The sequence below is a fragment of the Giraffa tippelskirchi genome, chromosome 5 (assembly GCF_054371585.1).
Source record: "Giraffa tippelskirchi isolate mGirTip1 chromosome 5, T2T-mGirTip1v1.2.pri, whole genome shotgun sequence".
NCBI lineage: Eukaryota > Metazoa > Chordata > Mammalia > Artiodactyla > Giraffidae > Giraffa > Giraffa tippelskirchi.
In genome coordinates, this window is record NC_137279.1 from 169,296,787 (window position 1) to 169,319,119 (window position 22,333).

The 22,333-nt window shown below is 36.9% G+C and overlaps 2 protein-coding genes and 1 long non-coding RNA gene across 52 annotated transcripts in view; all 3 read left to right on the top strand.

The window, feature by feature from the left end:
• EPS15 (epidermal growth factor receptor pathway substrate 15) overlaps positions 1 to 22,333 on the top strand; it is a 137,748-nt gene that overhangs the window by 53,636 nt on the left and 61,779 nt on the right. For all 50 annotated transcript variants that reach the window (XM_081485479.1, XM_081485491.1, XM_081485492.1 and 47 more), the window contains 3 exons: positions 678 to 823; positions 2,533 to 2,689; positions 6,846 to 6,931. In XM_081485479.1, coding sequence (XP_081341605.1) covers positions 678 to 823; positions 2,533 to 2,689; positions 6,846 to 6,931 — 389 coding nt within the window. The remainder of the gene's footprint in view (positions 1 to 677; positions 824 to 2,532; positions 2,690 to 6,845; positions 6,932 to 22,333) is intronic.
• Positions 8,275 to 15,281, top strand: LOC145504503 (uncharacterized). Its single transcript, XR_014052255.1, has 2 exons — positions 8,275 to 13,711; positions 14,582 to 15,281. It is a non-coding gene; the product is annotated as an uncharacterized LOC145504503 (long non-coding RNA).
• Positions 15,618 to 20,902, top strand: LOC145507910 (lupus La protein homolog). The gene is made up of 4 exons (XM_081495407.1): positions 15,618 to 15,650; positions 15,814 to 15,877; positions 19,496 to 19,606; positions 20,051 to 20,902. The coding sequence occupies exons 1-4, from the start codon at positions 15,618 to 15,620 to the stop codon at positions 20,602 to 20,604; spliced, it is 762 nt and encodes a 253-aa protein (XP_081351533.1). The 3' UTR covers positions 20,605 to 20,902.

Below are 22,333 nucleotides of genomic sequence, written 5' to 3' on the forward strand. Positions count from 1 at the left end.
TAGTCATATGGATGTTTCGTTGGCTTTGCCTTGATCTACTTGGAATTCAAGTTGGAGATAGAAGATACACTATGTTAATCTGGCATGCTTGCCCTGGCATAGTTAGTAGATGTTTTGTTTGTTTAATCTCAAGTTAACTCTTGATTCTTTGGGGTCAAATTATCTAATTTTTTGTTGTCCAAGGCCTTTTTTTCCTGTAGCCAGCTTCTTGTTAGGTGGAGTGAAGGAAAATAATGACAGAATGTGCAAATCAGCCACCTGATTCTTAACTGTTCAGCTACAGTTAAGAATGCAGAATGAAACTGTAAAAAAAAAAAAATAGAGATTTAGAATTATCTGAGTCTTTTATTTATACAGACTCTCCCAGTTACATATATTAATGTGGTCATTCATAAGTCAAGAGTTAACTGTGCTTGAATTTGCTCATTATTTTAAAAAATAAAATGGGCATCTGTAAATGTAGGCTCTGTAGCTAACCTATATTTTTTTTCTGTAGTTTTCTCTTCATCACAGCATTTCATTTGGGGTGTGATGGAGGTGATACACTGTTGCTATGGTTAGTGGGATAGAGTTGCTCAGAATTGTGACAGATACTGTCATGACTTGAAAGGGGACACTTGAAAATTTGTTTCATTTTGGCAGAAATATATATATATATGTATTTTTTTTTCCGGTAGTGGATTGTATCCCCTGCAGAAAAAGCTAAATATGATGAAATCTTCTTGAAAACTGATAAAGATATGGATGGATTTGTGTCAGGATTGGAAGTCCGTGAAATCTTCCTGAAGACAGGCTTACCTTCTGCCTTACTAGCCCATATTTGGTAAGACTGTAAACTGATTTAAAAAACAAATAATGGTTTTATATCAGCTATACTTTTGTATAGTCTTATTAATATTTTTAGGCATTAGTAAGGACGACAGTTTTTGTTTTAGAACTTTGTAGTGAAACTTTTGTCTGATGATTTTTTTATTAATTTATTTTTTAATTGGAGAATTGCTTTACAGTGTTGTATTGATTTCTGCTGTAGGACAACGCAAATCAGCCATAATTTTACATATATCCCTTCCCTCTTGATGATTTCTTCTGAGTAGTGGACAAAAGCTTGAGGATAGGTTACCTATAATTTTATTAGGTTGACAATGTCAGTTATTAGAATGTTAAAATCCAGTATTGGTTTATATCAACTATTAAACTTCAGTTTTTAAGGAGAATCCAAAATTCTGAAATTTAAACAGTATTAAAAAACAGAATCTTGAAAGCATTATTGTATAATTCTGTAGGGTACATGTATAGTTATACCTTTACATGGGAACTACACACTTGGTCCTTAAAAGTGACAACCTTTAGTATCTTTAGTGAATTTCACATTAAATGAGGTAGTATATAATGAATATGCTTTATAGTGTGCCTGCTACCAATCTATCTCATTATTACCAAGGTTAGTTATCATGAGGTTTCAAGGGGCAGACATCAAAAATGGTACCACATAGTTGCAAAGAGGAACATAGAAAAGAACAAAGGACAGTAGATCTGCCTTAAAAAGAATAAGACCTCAAGACTGGAAAAGATTAAATATATATAACTAATGGTAGCTTCCACTTTCTAGTGCCTAGGCTAGGCACTATGCTGAATAAATGGCAGCTGTCTTGGGCTTCCCATTATGCCCAAACTGCTTATGTACTTTGTCTTTAATTCTCACAGTAACTTTGCAAGATGGATGTTATCTCCACTTTGTAGATGAAGAAACTTAGGCTTGGAGAGGTTAAAAAATATGGCCAATGTCACAAGAAGAAATAAGTAGAAAAGTGGAATTCAAGGTTTCTTTGACACCATAATCTGTAGTCTTTTTGTCAGGCTACATTGGTTTTTGGTGAATCATTCAGATCAGAACTTTAGAAAGCTGAGTTTAAAAAAATAGAAAGAAAAAGGGAAAAGCAAATAGAATAAAACATTGCTGTTTCTCTTCAAGTGATTTTGTAAAGGTTTCCAGATTGCTGCCTTCTTTCCACACGTGATCTCCATTTGCAGCTGTTGTTTTTCTTTGACTTGGGGATCCTTATATCCTCCTACTTCAAAAGTTGCAGGAAACAAGCTGACACAGGGTATTTTGCTTGTCTTATAATCATTCTAATGCCATGAACGAACCAAATTTGTCGAAACTTTAGGTTTCATTTAACATCTTTTAATGTTTAAAATGTTGGGAGCAGAGAATATTGGCCCACCACAACTTTTACTCTGTAGTGATTCTGGAAATCAGTAAGAAAGCACAGAGCAAACCCAAATTATAGACCCCCTGCTCAGCACCAAGGTGAATGGTCTCTTTTTCTTACCATTTTATTAATAGCTAATATCTCTCTTCTAACATGTTAGTGAGTTTTGGGCTAGCCATGAGTTGGTGTGACTTTCTTTTTTAATTTTTAATTCAAATGATGATTATTTTATAGCTACATAGTCATATTAATTTTCTCCTGGATTTTTAGAATGTTAGTTGTAGCATTTATATACTGTTCATCTTGTTTATTTGCACAGGGCATTATGTGACACAAAGAACTGTGGGAAGCTTTCAAAAGATCAATTTGCCTTGGCTTTTCACTTAATCAATCAGAAGTTAATAAAGGGCATTGATCCTCCTCACATTCTTACTCCTGAGATGATCCCACCATCAGATAGGGCCGCTTTACAAAAGGTAAGACAACTTAAAACTTTAATGCAGTTAACAGAAACAAATGCTGTGTCAGATGACAAACTCAGTTTGTATGGAAAAGTGGAGAAAATGTATCTGGCTAGAAACAGAGCAGTATACTGTTTGTAGTTTAATTTGTACCTATAAATATGTTCATTGCCTTGTATGATATCCTTGGGCTATAGCTCATTTCTCCCACCATTCATTACATGTATGGCAACCATGTTTTCCAGTCTTAAAATTGGAAAAATTTGATCTTGTTTTTCCCCTTGTGGATTTGTGAATTAATTTTTATTAATAGAGTGTTGATTTTAAGTGAAATCTATAAGAATTAAATTATTATGTTTCATTTGATAATTCACACTTGGAGAAAGCAATACCAATTTGAAAACAAAACCTAAGAGATTATGACTACTTGTTGTTGATTTTACATAAAACGAAAAGAAAAACTTTTTGAGGAAAAACCTATGTGGCTTTTGCCATATGGATGACCTCTATTCCTGAACATACAACCACATTTCATATCTGAACAGTTAGAAACAGGTTTTAGCTACTTTTGGTTCTGGCGAGCAGTGGGGATTTTCAAAACTACATGTTTTAGTAATATTGTATCTTGATTTTTCTTTTCTCATCTAGAAACATTTCCTAATATTGTGGTTTATAATACCTTGGCCTTGTAATAGAGCTTTAAAAGAGCTTGCCTACTCTAGTGGCTATTTGCCTTAAAACTGTGTACTTTGTATCTTTAAATTTCTTGTGACCTACAAAGTAACCATGACTGTGGTGATTCTTCGAAGTTATATATATAGGAGTTGTCACATATTTGATATGAGGAGAGTTCTCTTTAAAATGTCAGTAGACTATTTTGGTTTTGCATTAATTTTGTTGCATAGGTTAAAAAATCCCATTTTAACAAATCGAATAAGTCAAAATTGGACTATTTTCTCTAACTCAACTAAACAGAAATTTATAGCCACTAAGTATAGAAGTTATGTGTAAGAGTTTTTATTCTTATTTTCAAGTGAAGTAACTGTTTGATAATCTGCTTTGTCAGTGTTTGGGAAGGAGCATTTTGTGAATTTTTGAGATTTATTTTGATGTAGGACACGGATTCCCTAAGTTGTAGAGAAGGCTAAAAGTGATGCCCCCTGGAAAGATAAAGATTGCAAACTTGTATTTATGCCCCCCACTATAACTGTACCTCAGTTATGGAAGGCTGTGTTGTTTCATCTTCTTTCACCTATATAGACTGTTTTTTTCCCTTGCCCCCTTCATTTTATACCCACTGAATCTCCCACCAACACAATACACATACAGCAGAACTTTCTGAAGCAAATTATGTTTGTTCATCAAAGGCTTTAATTAGTAGACACTTTGAGTTGCATGTGCTGTACAGAATTTTCAGTTTAGTAGATTTAGTAAAGTCCATTCACTAGAGCATAGGTACTTCTATGTGAGATATCAGTATTCATTAAAATGGGATTTTATCACTGTTGTCTTACCTATAATCAATAATTTTAACCTTAAAAATTAAAATTTGCATTTGTTTTGTCATTCAAATAATCTATTTTCTCTTTATAATCTAATTTTTTTAGAACTGCATTTTTGCAGCTTTGACTAATCCTTTTTTGAACGTTGCTTTCCTTTCTGTGTTTTTTCTAGTTTGGACTATTTTTTCCATTCTGCAGCACTCTGCTTTTCGCCTTTCTTGTACTGTCAGTTTCTTAACTCTACTCTCTCAAGGTTAGAGCTTTACTTTATGCCTTTTTTAGCATTACAGTTTTTGGGTTACAAGATACATTTTGAAATTAGAGGTTTTTTTATGCAGCTAAGTTGATGCAGAGAAAATACCTAAACAGCATGCTTTTGTCACATGTCTGTCACTTGGTCCTTGTGTGCTTTTTAACTTGCCTTCCTTAGGCTCTCTGATCCACTTAGAATCACCAAAGTGGAACTTTTCTGTAATGCACAAAACAGGGTGAGAGAAAGTATTCTGTGACAAGGGAACATGAAAAAGTACATTTTTCTTATTATGCCTTATATACTGTTAGCTGTACCTTTCCATGCTTCCTGATTGAATGTCATTTTATTGCTCTGGAATGGGGGTTTAATTTTTGTGTCAGTAATTGAGGCACGCAAGTACACTAATCTGTACCAACTAAGTACAGTAATCTTCATTCTGGAGTCATCTGTGGTATCACCTTATAACTTGCTTCAAGTTAAACTTATTTATCTCACTCTTATTTGATGATATTTTTAATAGTGAAAGACTGTTAAATGTGAGTCACCTTTTTTGAGTTAGAGTGATAGAAGAGGTGAGGGAGTCATGAGTTTCTTGGTTTGCTTGCACCTCTGATAGCAAAGTTCTCAGTAGCTTTTAGGTGATGTAAGTTACTCTTGGTGATGAAAGTGAGACTAAGTGCCTATTTTTCATTTTGTTCACCTTTCAAATGGTCTGGCCAGGCTTACTTAGCTCATAAGTTAAAATCCTGGTAAATACTTGTCGCATTCAGAAACTCAAACTCAAATTCACTTTAAAATTTCTAATTTAATATGGAATGATAAGGGTCTGTGTATTAGTGAAACGTATTAAAACATTGTAAGAGGTATATTTGGTACAGATCTGTAATTAATATAAAATTGGGACTAGCATTAATTGAATCCTAATTGATCCTAATTTTGGTGTTGATAATCAGAACAAAGCACATGAAGACTGTTATGCAGTGTAGCGTAAAGAAGTATAGAAATGATTATTTGCCACATTTTATGGATGTATCTGTTTATCGAGTTGGCTTTTAGGGTAATAGTTTTATTTAAATGGTCTTAGTTTGCAGGTGCTGAGGGGCTTAATGTGAAATAGCACTTGAATTTAATTAGAAGTCTCCTGACAATTGCCTGTTAGCTGGGTTCAACTTTAAGCAAGTCCTTTAGTATGTTTCCTTAATTCTAAAATGAGATTTATAATAATACCTGCCTTACCTACAATGCTACAGTTTTCAGATTAGTACTGAAGTTATTTGTAAACCTTTATAATTATGAGCAGATAGGATATTGTGAACTTCCAGATTTCTTCTTCTGTTGTGCAAGTTGGTGACATACATTAAGTTCATAGCAGCATAAGTGTAACAGTAAGTTTTATGTTCTGCTAATAAGGTCCTCAATATATCTTAGTTTTGTATGTTTAAACCTCAGTTTTAACATTTCCTAATGATCATTCCATTATTTGTCAATCTGATTGTAGCATAGGGTGTAGGTCAAGTGTTTGAAGAAACAATTATCTTTTTGCCCTGACTTCAGCCGGTTGTATAAGGTGACAAAAATGGTTCACAAAGGAAATTGAGCCAGGGTGGAAGCAAGTCATTGCAAGGTTTTCTATCTTTAAAGAGCATTTTCTGTTGAGGAAGTTAATTATATAGCTTACATTTATAAAATATCATAAAGTTTTTAGAGTGACTTCATATGCAATATTTAATTTTTGAAGTGGGCAGGAGAGAGATTATTTCCCTGTTTTACAGTGAAATCATGCAGCTAGTAAAATAGCAGGACCCAGAATAAATCAGCTGGGTTTTCTAAATACAAATATCATTCAGAGACTAATTCTGATATTGTCATTATCAAAAGAAAATCTTATGTAAATGATATCATATGAAGATAGTTTCACGTATGATGATATTAATATTTACTGTGGAATATGCTGGTTGGTTGGCTTTAGTTTAAATAGAGGAGACACTGAAAGTATTTAATGAAAAGTAAATATTTGTTTAATAAAATAAAATCAACCATCACTTATTTGATACAAATACAAATAAATCACCATTCATCTCCCCAAGAAATTTATCTTTCAGTGGAGGAATTAGTTTATGAATCTGTTGTCTTCTTTATTGCACTGTTCTAGACAGGCTAGATCAACTGATGAAGACATTGAGATCTCAAGTGGAGATAGAACAACAGCTTTTAGAGAGTTTAAGGGAATATATCTTAGTATATAACTCTGTATGTGTGTGAAATTACACTAGATACAATAGTTTTCTTAAGTGAATGAAAAGTGTTAGTAATACCATAAAACATGTATCCGTATAGTACTTTTCAACATTTTTAATGCTTTTCCACATGGAATTTTATAGTAATTATGTTGTAATTGTGAACTCTTTATTTTTAGAACATCATAGGATCAAGTCCTGTTGCAGATTTCTCTGCTATTAAGGAGCTAGATACCCTTAACAATGAAATAGTTGACCTACAGAGGTATGTAAAGTAAAATTATACCTGACTATATAAATACACATACACTCTTTTCTGTTTCTAATGTAAATCTTGGTAAATACTACTTTATTTGGTTAAGTACTATGGTTCTTAAAATGGGAATCAGTGTACCTTGTTAAATCTAAGGCAACCTTTAATTCCAGGATGTACTGTTTCCTTATGTAGCACTAAATAAAGAAAAAGTCACTTCCAATTAAATAGTGGCCTTCCATCAACTATAAGGTACTATTTGATTATGGACAGTGAAATAAGTATACCTTAAAATTTTACTTAATTTTTTTTTTTTTTTTGGAAGTATGGTTGATTTACAACATTGTGTTAGTTTCAGGTGTATAGCAAAATGATTCCTTTTATATATATATATGTGTATATATATATTCCTTTTTTATGGAAAAGGAAATGACAACCCACTCCAGTACTCTTGCCTGGAAAATCCCATGGACGGAGGAGCCTGGAAGGCCACAGTCCATGGGGTTGCAAAGAGTCGGACACTACTGAGCAACTTCACTTTCACTGTCTTTCCTTTTATGTATATATATTCCTTTTATATACACACACACACATATACATATATAGATATATACACATACATATGCTTGTTCTTTTTCAAATTCTTTTCCCTTATAGGTTATTACAAAATACTGAGTATTGTTTCCTATGCTATATGGTAGGTCCTTGTTGGTTTTCTATTTTATGTATAGTAGTATGTATATGTTAATCCCAAACTCCTAATTTTGTCCCTCCCTTTCCCCTGAAATAATTTTTCCTCCAGCTTTAGGTATTTGAATAACACATTTGGAAAACATTATTATTATTTAATACATTTTATTGAAGGAATTTTATATGCAGACACCATGCCAAGAGCTTTTGTAACTGTTGCCTCATTTTGTCCTCACAAAAACTTTGTAACTTGAGATAGATATTACTGTTCTGTTTTACAGGTACAGAGTTAAGATGCTTAGGTTATTTTACTGAAAGTCATACAAACCTATAAGTGGTAGAATTAATACTTGATCTCAAGACTACTTGATTTGGAATTGAATTTTCTTTCTTATACATATGTACTGTGTAGAAATGGACTTGAATACAATTAGATTTGAATCTAGATATAGCAGGTACTCTTGGTATTTCCTAATCTCCTTGTCCCTAGAAACTTTTATAGTAATGCATATTGTAAAAATGACCTCCTAAAATTTCTTTTTAAAAAGTGAGGGCTTCCCTGGTGGCCCATTGGTAAAGAATCTGCCTGCTAATGCAGGAAACATGGGTTCAATCCCTGATCTGGAAAGATCCCTCATGCTGCAGAACAACAAAACCCATGTGCCACAACTTTAGAGCCTGTGCTTTACAGCCTGGAAGCTACAACTGCTGAGCCTATGGGCCTCAACTACTGAAGCCCTCTTACCCTAGAGCTTGTGCTCAACAGCAAGAGATGCCACCTCAATGAGAAGCCCATGCACTGCAACTAGAGACTGGCTTCTGCTTGCCTCAACTAAAGAAAAGCCCACGCAACAACAAAAGATCCATCATAGCCCAAAATAAAAAATAAATAAAATTATAATTTTTTAAAAAGTGAGACCACTTTTCCATCTATAGGGCATTGGATTTAAGTATTTTACTTACACAAACTTTTTTTTAACCTTCACAACACTTTAAAGCAGATAATGGCTGATACTTTTATTTCGTTGATGATACTGAGATATAAGGGAATTAAATGATGCAGCTGGGCTGGACTATATGGCAAGAACTTGGGAAAGATCTTTCCTCATCCATGAGACTACATTGAGATTATTGTAGAGAAAGTTATGATTTTTTTCAGTTGCAAGAAAGAATTCAACCCAGGCTGAATAAGTGAGAGTGGATTTATTCACTAAGGCCTCTTAGAGGTAGGGATAGCTTAAAGCATAGCTTTGCACTGGGGCTAAAATGATATAATCAGTTCTCTTGCTCTCTCCGTTTCCTGTTTCCACTTCCACTAGGTGGTTCCATTCTCAGGTAGACTTTCCTATTATGTTGTCAGGGGGGTTATTGCACATCTGAGTTTCATGTACCTATTATTTCAAATCTAGTGGAGTTACTCTCTTCTGGCAGTTCCTGCAGAAGCCCTAAGAGTCAATCTGATGGGACTGGTGTAGTGTTATACTGAAACAGTCAGTGGCCAGGGACGTACTGTTTGCTGATGTGTCATGAACTCTCTCCTGGAGGGGTGGGGGTATTTTGCCACTGAGACCAAATGGAGGAGGGCATATCCCCACATGAAAATTCTGCTAGGAGGAGGGATGAATTCTGGGAGTGAATGTCTATAGAAGGCAGTATAGCTTGAAATCCACAGTAATGTCAATGATTGCCCTTAGTATCATCTACCTCTTTGAGCAGTGTGTCTTGACATTTTATAAACTTAATCTGGATACCTTCTTAAAAAATGTTTTCTATTTGATAAATAATTTTTTAATCGATGAAAATAATTGTATTTTAAAAGCATTGGTTTTTCGAATGCATAGCAAATACTCAGCATAATACTAAATAAAAATGGTATTTTTCCATTGTTTTACCTTTTTAAAAAATTGTAAAAATTTTTAAATGGAGAATGATTGCTTTACAATGTTGTGTTGATTTCTGTCATACATCAACATGAATCAGCCATAGATATACATATGTTCCCTCCCTCTTGAACCTCCCTCCCACCTTCAACCCCATCCTACTCCTCTAGGTTGTCACAGAGCACTGGGAGGAGCTCCCTGTGTCATAGCAAATTCCCACTGGCTGTCTGTTTTACATTTGGTAATGTATATCTTTCAATGCTACTCTCTCAATTTGTCCCACCCTTTTCTTCCCCCACTGTGTCCACAAGTCTGTTCTCTGTGTTTGCGCTTCTGTTGTTGCTCTGCAAATAGGTTGGTCAGTACTCTTTCTAGATTCCATATATATGCAATAATATATGATATTTGTTTTCCTTTTTCTGACTTAACTTCACTTTGTATAACAGGCTCTAGGTTCATCCACCTCACTAGAACTGACTTTAATGCATTCCTTTTTATGCCTAATATCTATGTACCACAACTTCTTTATCCATTCATCTGTCAGTGGACATCTAGGTTGCTTCCATGTCCTAGCTATTGTAAATGTACTGCAGTGAACATTGGGGTATATGTGTCTTTTAGAATTGTGGTTTTCTCAGGGTATATGCCCAGTAGTGGGATTGCTGGGTCAAATGGTAGTTTTATTCCTAGTTTTTTGAGAAATCTCCATGCTGTTCTCCATAGTGTCTGTATCAGTTTATATTCCTACCACTGTGCAAGAGGGTTCCCTATTCTCCACATCCTCTCTAGCATTTATTGTTTGCAGATATTTTGATGATGGCAATTCTGACCAGTGTGACATGATACCTCATTGTAGTTTTGATTTGCATTTCTCTAATAATAAGCAGTGTTGAACATCTTTTCAAGTGTCTATTAGCCATCTGTATGTCTTCTTTGGAGAAATGTCTGTATAGGTCTTCCTCCCATTTTTTGATTGGGTTGTTTGATTTTCTGATATTGAACTTCATGAGCTGCTTATATATTTTGAAGATTAATCCTTTGTCACTTGCTTCATTTGCAGTTCTCCCATTCTAAGAGTTGTCTTTTCATCTTGTTTATGGTTTTCTTTGTTGCACAGAAGCTTTTAAGTTTAATTAGGTCCCACTTGTTTATACTTGTTTTTATTTACATTAGGAGGTGGGTCATAGGATCTTGCTATGATTTATGTCATAGAGTCTTTTGCCTATGTTTTCCTCTAAGAATTTTATAGTGTTTGGTCTTAAATTTAGGTCTTTAATGCATTTTGAGTTTATCTTTGTGTATGGTGTTAGAAAGTATTCTAATTTCATTCTTTTACATGTAGCTGCCAGTTTTCTTAGCACCACTTACTGAAGAGATTTATGTTCTCCATTGTATATTCTTGCCTCCTTTGTCAAAAATAAGGTGCCCATAGATGCATGGGTTTATTTCTGGGCTTTCTATCTTGTTCCATTGGTCTATATTTCTGGTTTTGTGCCAGTACCATACTATCTCAATGACTGTAGCTTTGTAGTATAGTCTGAAGTCAGAAAGGTCTATTCCACCAGTGCATCTTTCTTTCTCAAGATCGCTTTCACCTGTTTTGGGGACAGCTCAGACTCTAATCTGGCCCTGCTCCTGTGTGTTCTTGCCTCCAGTGTCCACAGCTGCTAGAGCTAGGCATTTTCTTTTGTGGGAACACTCACTGTCCTTTTGTATATACCATAGACACAGAGTCTATGCAGTTGATGGTGTGGACTTAGTCCTCAGCTTATACAGCTGGTGGAAAGGTTTTTGATCCTCTTTCTTAGCCATTCTGCCCCTGGAGCTCAGTTGTGGTTTTATCCCTACCTCTGCATGTGGGTCATCCATGGGAATTTGCTCCTGAGGCTGCCCTGGAGGACTTGGGTCTGCTCCAGTGAAGATTGGGCATGGAGGTGTCATGGCTGTTTGCATCACAGGAACCCTGGCAGCTCATGGACACCAGTAACCACGGGCTCAAGAGATACAGCCCCGTTAGGGTTTTTGCCTAGTGTCTGGCTGCTCTGCCCCAGTGAGGACTGAATGTGGAGGTGGCACGGCTGCTTGGATCGCAGGGACCCTACTGGTGCCAGATGTGCAGTGAAGCCAGTTGCCACAGGCGTGGAAAATACGGTGCTTTTAGAATTGTTTTCTAACCTCTGGCAGCTGGTGTTCAAAGGCCTCTCTGGCTGGTCCTTCTCTATTGCTCAGTGTGTCTGGCACCCTTAGGACCACCCTCTTTGGGGTCTTTCTCTATTGATCAGCTGCCGCTGTTTGCCTATGGAGAAAGAGAGGCTATAGTGGTGGACTCCATCCCCTCCCTGTGACTCAGCAGTAGCACCCTGCCTCCATGATTTCCTGGCTTTCCTCCAAAGACATTCCCTGCCACGCTTTCCTCCTCCTCATCTCCCTGGGCCATCTCCCTGTGATCAACAGCAGTGCTTGTCCTGGAATTGCTCTCCAATCTCTATTCTCCATCTCCCAGTCACCATGCATTCTGGTGGACTTGCATCCCCATCCAGGGTATGTAGAGCCATGGCACGGATTGTCTGTGTCATTCTCACTCCATTCAGACTATTACAGATCACCTTCCCTCTCCAGCAGCCTCAAATGCTTTCCTTCTGTCCCAACCGGTTGCCCTGATGTGGAGATCTCAACCCTGCTTCAGCTCCCCAACCCCCCAGGTGCAGATTGATTCTGTTCACTATCTTCCTCTGTTTCCCTTCCTTTCTTCATTCTACCAAGTTTTGCGTTGATCTATGTATTCCTTTCTGATGGTCAGGGACTCCTGCTAGCTCTCAGCTGATTGCTCTACAAGATCTTATGCATCTGAAGATGTATTCTTGATGCATCCATGGAGAGAGATGTACTCCACTTCCACCTATTCCTCTGCCATCTTGTCTCCCTTGGGCACTTTTTAAAATGTGAGTGTTTAGATTTGACATATCTGCCTTCTACTGAATTCTATAAGATTCTAATTTCCAGCTCAAAAAAAGTGAGCCTTTGCCTATTACATAAAGCTTCTACTGTTGGAATCCTAGAAAGTAAAACACAAATAAAAACAAACCCTTGGAGATTACCTATTTTCTTACTCTTCTGGGGGGAAAAAATCAAAGTCATACATCAGGTCAGCAACAGTGCTGGCTGGCACCCAAACCTGGTTGTGTAAGTTCTAGTTCTGTATTTTTTTCTCTTATATAATACAGCTTTTCATTAAGATTTAGAACATTTTTACTTTGGTTTGAAAAAAATAAACATTGGATTAGTCTCTCAGTGGTGTATAGACTGCATTTTCATATGGTCTGTAAATGGCCCATTAGCATTTTTGCTTGCGTTGTGAGAAATGTGCATTGAATAGTAGCTAGATTTGAAAATACTTGTCGTCTGTGCCTCTCAAGCCTGTGAAAATAGACACATACCCCAATATTCTAGGGCTTGCTCGATTTCAACAGTAGTTATTTTGCAAATGGAATGTCTTTGTAGGGAGTTTTAATAGGAAGTAGAGCATCGTACATTAAATGTTCTTGCTAGTACAAACATTTGTAATATCAATTACATTTTGATCAACTGAGCTTTCACTACTTCTGGTTACCATAATATTAAGTTGTACTGTCAGTCTTGTATGGTGTATTACAGCTAATCACAAAAAAGAACATATGTAACATTTTATGACTGTCTTATTAAGAAAATCATAGAGCCTCAAAACCATATTAAGTTTTAAATTATAGTCACATTTTATAAATCTGAAATACATTTATACTTGATTTGACAATTGCGAAAATATTTTCCCTAGGCTTTTACTTTAGGTGAGAACTACAATGTAGGCAAATTTCCATCATCTGTCAGCTTCAGTAATGTCATAATAAGAGTCATCTACCCATGCTAATTGCACTCATCTCACACGCTAGTAAAGTAATGCTCAAAATTCTCCAAGACAGGCTTCAGCAATACATGAACTGTGAACTTCCAGATGTTCAAGCTGGTTTTAGAAAAGGCAGAGGAACCAGAGATCAAATTGCCAACATCTGCTGGATCATCGAAAAAGCAAGAGAGTTCCAGAAAAACATCTATTTCTGCTTTACTGACTATGCCAAAGCCTTTGACTGTGTGGATCACAATAAACTGGAAAATTCTGAAAGAGATAGGAATACCAGACCATCTGACCTGTCTCTTGAGAAACCTGTATGCAGGTCAGGAAGCAACAGTTAGAACTGGACAGGGACCAACAGACTGGTTCAAAATAGGAAAAGGAGTACATCAAGGCTGTATATTGTCACTCTGCTTATTTAACTCCTATGCAGAGTACGTCATGAGAAATGCTGGGCTGGAAGAAACAGAAGCTGGAATCAAGATTGCGGGGAGAAATATCAATAACCTCAGATATGCAGATGACACCACCCTTATGGCAGAAAGTGAAGAAGAACTAAAGAGCCTCTTGATGAAAGTGAAAGAGGAGAGTGAAAAAGTTGGCTTGAAGCTCAACGTTCAGAAAACTAAGATCATGGCATCTGGTCCCATCACTTCATGGGAAATAGATGGGGAAACAGTGGAAACGGTGTCAGACTTTATTTTTTTGGGCTCCAGAATCACTGCTGATGGTGATTGCAGCCATGAAATTAAGAGATGCTTACTCCTTGGAGGGAAGGTTATGGCCAACCTAGATGGCATATTTAAAAGCAGAGACATTACTTTGCCAACAAAGGTCCGTCTAGTCAAGACTATGGTTTTTCCAGTGGTCATGTATGGATGTGAGAGTTGGACGGTGAAGAAAGCTGAGTGCTGCAGAATTGATGCTTTTGAACTGTGGTGTTGGAGAAGACTCTTGAGAGTCCCTTGGAATGCAAGAAGATACAACCAGTCCATCCTAAAGGAGATCAGTCCTGGGTGTTCATTGGACGGACTGATGTTGAAGCTGAAACTCCAGTACTTTGGCCACCTCATGTGAAGAGTTGACTCACTGGAAAAGACCCTAATGCTGGGAAGGATTGGGGGCAGGAGGAGAAGGGGACAACAGAGGATGAGATGGTTGGATGGCATCACCAACTCGATGGACATGGGTTTGGGTAAACTCCAGGAGTTGGTGATGGACAGGGAGGCCTGGCGTGCTGACAAAGAGTCGGCTACGACTGAGCGACTGAACTGAACTTTGGCATCCTGAGCATTCTTTTGTCTTCGCTACTTCCACAGTAAACCTCCTGGAACAGTTATTGTGTGTTTGCTCTTGGCCCCTCTCTCAGTGGTCAGCATAATGCTTTAATTTGCCATTTCAGTTTCATTCCTCTTCTCTAGCCAGATAGTGGGTGGGCTTATTACTTCTCAGCTTAATATGCCACCAGTTTTTATTCTTCTGTGCCTGTGATCCTACTGTTTCCCTTTGCCAGGTGGTCTTATTACCTCTCAGTTCAGTATGCCACCAGATTTTATTCTTCTGTGCATGTGACCCTACTGTTTCCCTTTGTCTGAGCACCCCTTTACCTTGTAAACTTTATTCCTGCTTTAAGGCCCAGCTTAAATATCATCTTCTTTGTCCATACCCTTCCTGCAACCTTGATTGCTAGTTCTTCTTTCCTTTCTACTTAGAGTGTCTTCATTCTTTTAGAATAGTACTCACCACATTTTAATGTGATCTTTTTTTTAATATGTCCTTTTTAAAAAAAATTTGAACTCCTTCAGGGTAGGGTCTGTCTCTTATTCATTTGGATATGTCTAGAAATTAATGCACACAGTGCCTGACACCACAAAATTTCAGTACAGGTTGAATAAATCAAAGAAAATTATAAATATTAAAGTAATTCCCAGACTTAATTCCTGAAAAGCTTATGGCAGACTGGAAACCATCCCTAAAAGATGAAATAAAGCAAAGAATCTTCTGAATAATAGTTTATTTTGAAGAAAGAAGATTTTATAGACAAAAGGGGTGTTAATTCTCACAGGAACATTAAGGTTAATAGACTGTTTTCTTCCTATTTGCCAATCTGTTGTGTCAGAGATTTCCTTTGAGAATCTGAAAAAGGCTATTAGACTTTACCTCCAGAAAAAAAAGAACATATTTATCCATGTACACTGTCTTGCATTTGTTTCAGGAGTTCCTAGACCCTTAAAAACTATCCATGAACCGATTTTTCAGAACCCTTGCTCTGAAAGTAAAGTGGCTCAAATATAGAAATTCTTGACAATGAAAGGTGAAACATACCAAGAAATTGCTTCAGTCACTTAGTGTGGTGGTGGTGGATTATGCTGAGGCAGGAGTTAATATTTATTTGTCTTCTCCTAGCTTCTACTTTCTTCCTGTCTCTGTCTTTTTAGCAAGAATATCAGGAAGTAAAAGCTACATCCTGTCAGGCCAGTTTGTTATCCAGATCTTGGGCCAGTAAACAGGATAGATGATTACAATAGTCGTTATTAGGCATTGGGGTATGCCTGCTTTATATAAGTTTTCCTATTTAATTCTTGCAACATCGCTGAAGGGTGAGCAGTCTTATCCTGATTTTTCAGATGAGGAATGTACAACTTTTCTAAGAAGTTTTTCTTGATACCCACTTCAGGTCAGAGAACACTTAAAATCCTTCTCTCAGAACACTTACGATACTGAATTATATGGCTTTCCCCAGTAGTCTCTGAGCTCTGTGTCATAGTACCAACTGTCTCTTATAATTTATAATTAATCAATATAGTATATATTTTAGAGCATGGGCGTTCTAACCAGATTGCCTGGTTTGATTCCTGACATGAGTTAGACAAGTTACTTACCTATCTGTGCCTCAGTTTCTTCATCTGTAAAATGAAAATATGAATAATACCATGTAAAATGCCTAGTAAAATTCCTGGAACATGGTAAATTCTCAGTGCTTGTTAGTAATCATCATCATCATACCCAAAACATAGCTCCGCGCTTAGAGCACAACATTCACTGAAAGGTGCTAAGCAGACATTGATTGGAGTGACAAAATGAGCAGTTGCTTCCCTAGTTGGAGACAAACTGTGTAGCTGGGCAGCCTAAATATACATAGCCTGTGTAGCTGTGTCCCTAAATATATAGATCTCTACCTCAATCATACATAGGAGCTTATATTTTTAAAAAATATTTTGGGCACTATTAGCATGTGGCTTGAATTTTTTTAAAAAAATATGTTTTTGGTTTAGTTCAGTTTAAATACTGTGAGAAAACATTAGCTCTGGAGAGAGCACTGCTTATACTATTGAATCTGGAATTCTTTTGCTTATAAAATCCAACCTGATGTGTTTCTGGCCTGTGGTACTGATACTAGAAGGTCTCAGTTGTGACTACCTCAACAGTCCATTAATGACTTTGTCATCGAAGCTCTAAGTTGTAGCATTTGTTTGTTTGGTAATAAGGAGAGGCACCTTAATTTGTGTTGATATAAAGTACATGGCTCATCATTTAAAACCTCTGCTTAGGGAAACTTCTCTTCTTTGAAACCCTTCTTGCTCAAGTCTGAGCCTGTGTTAATACAGCAGCCATGAGCTACATGTGGCTATGCTGCTGCTGCTGCTGCTGCTAAGTCACTTCAGTCGTGTCTGACTCTGTGCGACCCCATAGACGGTAGCCCACCAGGCTCCGCCGTCCCTGGGATTCTCCAGGCAAGAACGCTGGAGTGGGTTGCTATTTCCTTCTCCAGTGCATGAAAGTGAAAAGTGAAAGTGAAGTCGCTCAGTCATGTCCGACTCTTAGCGACCCCATGGACTGCAGCCTACCAGGCTCCTCTGTCCATGGGATTTTCCAGGCAAGAATACTGGAGTGGGGTGCCATTGCCTTCTCCAACATGTGGCTATTGAGCCCTTGAAATATGGCTAATCCAAATTAAGATGTGCTATTAGTATAAAATATCCTGGATTTCAAAGAAGAAGGTGAATTTTTTTATATCTTGGATTAAATAAAACATTAAAATAAATTTCACTTGTTTCTTTTTGCTTTTTAATATATAGCTATTAGATCATTTAAAACTACATGTGTGGCTTATATTTCTCTTGGACCTCTCTGCTCTGAATCTTATTGTTTCCTATAGAAATGACATTTTATTTACTTGCATTATTTTGTGAAACTGATAGCTTATTAAGGGGCCCTTACTTCTTTTAAGAGCAGTACATTTTATAAATGTGTTTCAGTTTGTTTTGGGGGAACAAAAATGTCTACCAAGAAATTACAGATCCTGAAGGATTTAGGAGTCAGTCTCTACCAACATATTTAAGTTCTAACTACCATCACTCTGGATGCTTGATTCAGTTCAGTTGCTCAGTCGTGTCCAACTCTGCGACCCCATGTACTGCAGCATGCCAGGCTTCCCTGTTCATCACCAACTCCTGGAGCTTGCTCAGACTCATGTCCATCAAGTTGGTGATGCCATCCAACCAACCAATCCTCTGTTGTCCCCTTCTCCTCCTGCCGTCAGTCTTTCCCAGCATCAGGGTCAGTTCTTCACATCAGGTGGCCAAAGTATTGGAGCTTCAGCTTCAGCATCAGTCCTTCCGATGAACATTCAAGACTGATCTCCTTTAGGATAGACTGGTTGGATCTCCTTGCAGTCCAAGGGACTCTCAAGAGTCTCTTCAACACCACAGTTCAAAAGCATCAATTCTTCAGTGCTCAGCCTTCTTTATGGTCAAAGTCTCACATCCATACATGACTACTGGAAAAACTATAGCTTGACTAGACAGACCTTTGTCGGCAAAGTAATGTCTCTGCTTTTTAATATGCTGTCTAGGTTGGTCATAGCTTTTCTTCCAAGGAACAGGTGTCTTAATTTCATGGCTTCAGTCGCCATCTGCAGTGATTTTGGAACCCAAGAAAATAAAGTCTGTCACTGTTTCCATATCTATTTGCAATGAAATGATTAGATGCTTGATTAGAACTTTCCAAAAAGCCAGTAAATGTTATACTTTTGTGCTAGTTAATTGGATGATGATGATGATATCTGGCATTTACTAAGCACTTATTTTCTGCTAGGCATTGTGCTGAAGTATTTCTAGGTGGAATATAAATTAATAATCTCATCAACTTTATTGTCCATTGTTCTCTTAATTAAGAAAATTAAGTCCTAGTCTTACATTTCTTTTGAGTTTTTTCATCTCATTTTATCATGCTAGGCAAGTATAATAAATTAATTATTTGGACTTTGCAAAATAAACTTTCATTTCTCCTTTAAAAAAAATGAATCATCTAGTTTTGGAATCTGTCACTTACAGGGCAGTGGTCATGTCAGCCGCACTCCAAAGTTTTTTTTCCTGACTCCAGTTGGCCTTTCCTTTCAACAGTCTATGTCGATGAATACATTTGGACTTACTTTTCAAAACTAAAACTCATTTTAAAAAGCCAGCCTCTTAAAACTAAGTTTTGTTTTTTTCCCATAGGATCAAATGCACTTAAGCTTTTATAGTGATTATCTTAACAGTTTTATCATTAACAGCTATATTTGTTTTCCCAGCAAACTATAGGTAGGGGGCCAAGTTTAATCTTGTTTGGTATACAGTAGATACTCAATGGGCTTCCCTGGTAGCTCAACTGGTCAAGAATCCACCTGCAATGCTGGAGACCCCGGTTCGATTCCTGGGTTGGGAAGATCCCCTGAAGAAGGGATAGGCTACCCACTCCAGTATTCATGGGCTTCTCTGGTGGCGTAGACAGTAAAGAATCTGCTTGCAATGCGGGAGACCTGGGTTCAATCCCTGGGTTGAGAAGATCTCCTGGAAGAGAGCATGGCAACCCACCCCAGTATTCTTGCCTGGAGAATCCCCATGTACAGAGGAGCCTGCAAGACTACAGTCCATGGGGTTGCAAAGAGTCAGACACGACTGAGCGACTAAGCACAATACAGCACAGATACTCAATAGCTGTTTGTTGAAAGAATAAGATAATACAGTCATATAGTGATTATATATTTAAGGCAAAGACAAATTAAAAAGATACAAATCAATGTCTTTATTCTCAAACTTTAACTTAAGTTTTTATCAACTAAATATGAATTCTTAGAGTCTAACTTTCAGAGTGGTTTGAATTACAAGCCAAGACTTTCTTATCAACTGTCTGCAGCTGTTACTCTAATCCAGCTCAAGACTTCTGACAGTTCCCAAGATAAGCAGAGTTAGAGTGTTCTGTTGCCTTTATAGCAACTGTCATCATCTTTCTCAATAAGAGCCTCTGCTTCCTCTCTTCCCCTATAGAGCAGAAACCAGCAGAGAAAGAAGAGCTATTTGTTAAATAATTCCATTCAGGAGTTCAGAAAAGCACAACTCAGATCTTTGGGTACTTGCATTGCCTGCCTATATTAAAAATCTGTGTGTCTTTACCTAGTTCTGAAGTTGTTTTATAATCATAACCTGATATACCATTCCAGCTTTATTTATCACACATTAACCCTCCACCTTGGATAAATTAGTCTGCTATCTAGAGTTTTCTCATTGCTGTGCTTTCCTTTTTATTAACTTTTTTTATTGTAGTAAAATATGCATAGCAAAAGTTAACAGTTTTAAAGCCGTTTTTAGGCATACAGACCAGTGGCATAGACGTATTTGCACTGTTATGTAGCTGTGAAATCTCTAGAAGAAAAGATTGGCTGCTTGCTGAAATTTTCAGGAGACTTAGATGATCAGACGTGTAGAGAAGATTTGCACACCCTTTTCTCAAATCATGGTGAAATAAAATGGATACACTTTGTCAGAGGAGCCAAAGAGGGAATAATTCTATTTAAAGAAAAAGCTAAGGAAGCACTGGATAAAGCAAAAGAGGCCAATAATGGTAACCTACAACTAAGGAACAAAGAAGTCACCTGGGAAGTACTAGAAGGAGATGTGGAAAAAGAAGCACTGAAAAAAATAATAGAAGATCAACAAGAATCTCTAAACAAATGGAAGTCAAAAGGTCACAGATTTAAGGGAAAAGGAAAGGGAAATAAAGCTGCCCACGCTGGGTCTGCTAAAGGAAAAGTACAGTTTCAGGGCAAGAAAACTAAATTTGATAGTGATGATGAACGTGATGAAAATGGTGCATCTGGAGCAGTAAAAAGAGCAAGAGAAGAAACAGACAAAGAAGAACCTCCATCAAAACAACGGAAAACAGAAAATGGTGCCGGAGACCAGTAGTTTAATAAACAAATTTTTTATTCATTTTAGTTAGATTTTAAGCTGCTTTTGTCTTTGGAGGCTGTTAAAAAGAAAACCGAATTAGATCCACTTCGATGTCTACCTGTAAGAAAGGAAGATTTTGTTGTTGTTGTTGAACTTGTCTTTTGTTATCCAAATGAGGTTTTTAATGTGCAGTTCTGTTTGTGTTCTTTCGGATTATTCAAATATCAAAAGAAACATTCTTCCATTAAATTGCCTTTGTAATATGAGAATGTATTAGTACAAAGTAATAAAATGTATACTGCATAAAAATAAACTTAATTTTTTTTTTATTTTTGTGCCCAAAGTTGGAGAAAGAATTCATGTTAAACCAGCATATTGGCTGTTGTGATTATAGGCCCATTCTGTTGTTAAATATTTATCTTCTAGGCTGGCTTTCTGTATTTATTCAAGCACTTGATAACATTAGAAATAATTACTTATGTGAAGTTTTTCAGTACTGAAGGTGGATAAACCAGAATCAAGAGACTTAATGATTTTTTTTCATGAAACTTGTATAATGCTGGCAGGTCGTATCACAGCTCTATAAAACAAAAGCCACCTAAGGATGAAAACTGTACTTCCAAACATTTACCACCCTTGACTTAAATATGGTAGTATCTTCCTATTTGTAATTTCCTAAATAATCAATCAGAGAAGGCAATGGCAACCCACTCCAGTCCCCTTGCCTGGAAAATCCCTTGGATGGAGGAGCCTGGTAGGCTGCAGTCCATGGGGTCGCTAGGAGTCGGACACGACTGAGCGATTTCACTTTCACTTTTCACTTTCATGCACTGGAGAAGGAAATGGCAACCCACTCCAGTACTCTTGCCTGGAGAATCCCAGGGACTGTGGAGCCTGGTGGGCGGCCGTCTCTGGGGTCGCACAGAGTCGGACACGACTGAAGCGACTTAGCAGCAGTAGCTGTCAGCACTGTGGTATATTTATCATATGGTATTTCAACAGGAATTATGCCATCCTGGGAATCTCTAATACTTTATCACCCAAACTGAATGGTTTAATTGGACTTGATACCAACTTAACAATTGTGTACAATATCCTGCTTCTATAAACTCTAATTCATGTTGCAGTTTTCCATTAATTCCAAATAAAGGTATCTTAGATAAAGTTTGTAACTACCCTGGCTTTGATCAGGGACCCTTATCTTAAGGTAATCCCTGTGATTATGAGGTGGGAAGATGTGACTGGTTGAGCTTTGGTCGGAAACTAATCACTGGCCAATTATTACTCAGAGAGGTCAAAAAGATGAAAAAGATGGTATCTTCTATTGGAACTATAAGGGTAGAAAGATAATAGGGAGAGAGGATCAGTCTCCTAAGATTGCTGAGTCCTAGGGAAGGGAGGGTCAACTAGAACTAGTAGCTGTTATTTCAGTGATTTAACAAAGATGACTGTGATGGAGCCAGTATTTGAATTTTGGACTATTTTACTCCAAGTCTTATGCTTTGAAAACCATATAATGAATTTCTAAACGTAAACAGTAGTTATTTTGACTATTTAGGCAACATCAGTCTTTTATAAACTTTCTGATATCCCATAATTCTGTTTAAAAAATTTTTAAATTACTCCATCTATATTATTTAAAATTCTAAGTAATATTAATATTACAGGTAAAACCAAACCATAGCATAGGCTCAGTGCCTACTTTTTTCTTAATTACATGCTATCTTGTGCATTTCACTGTACA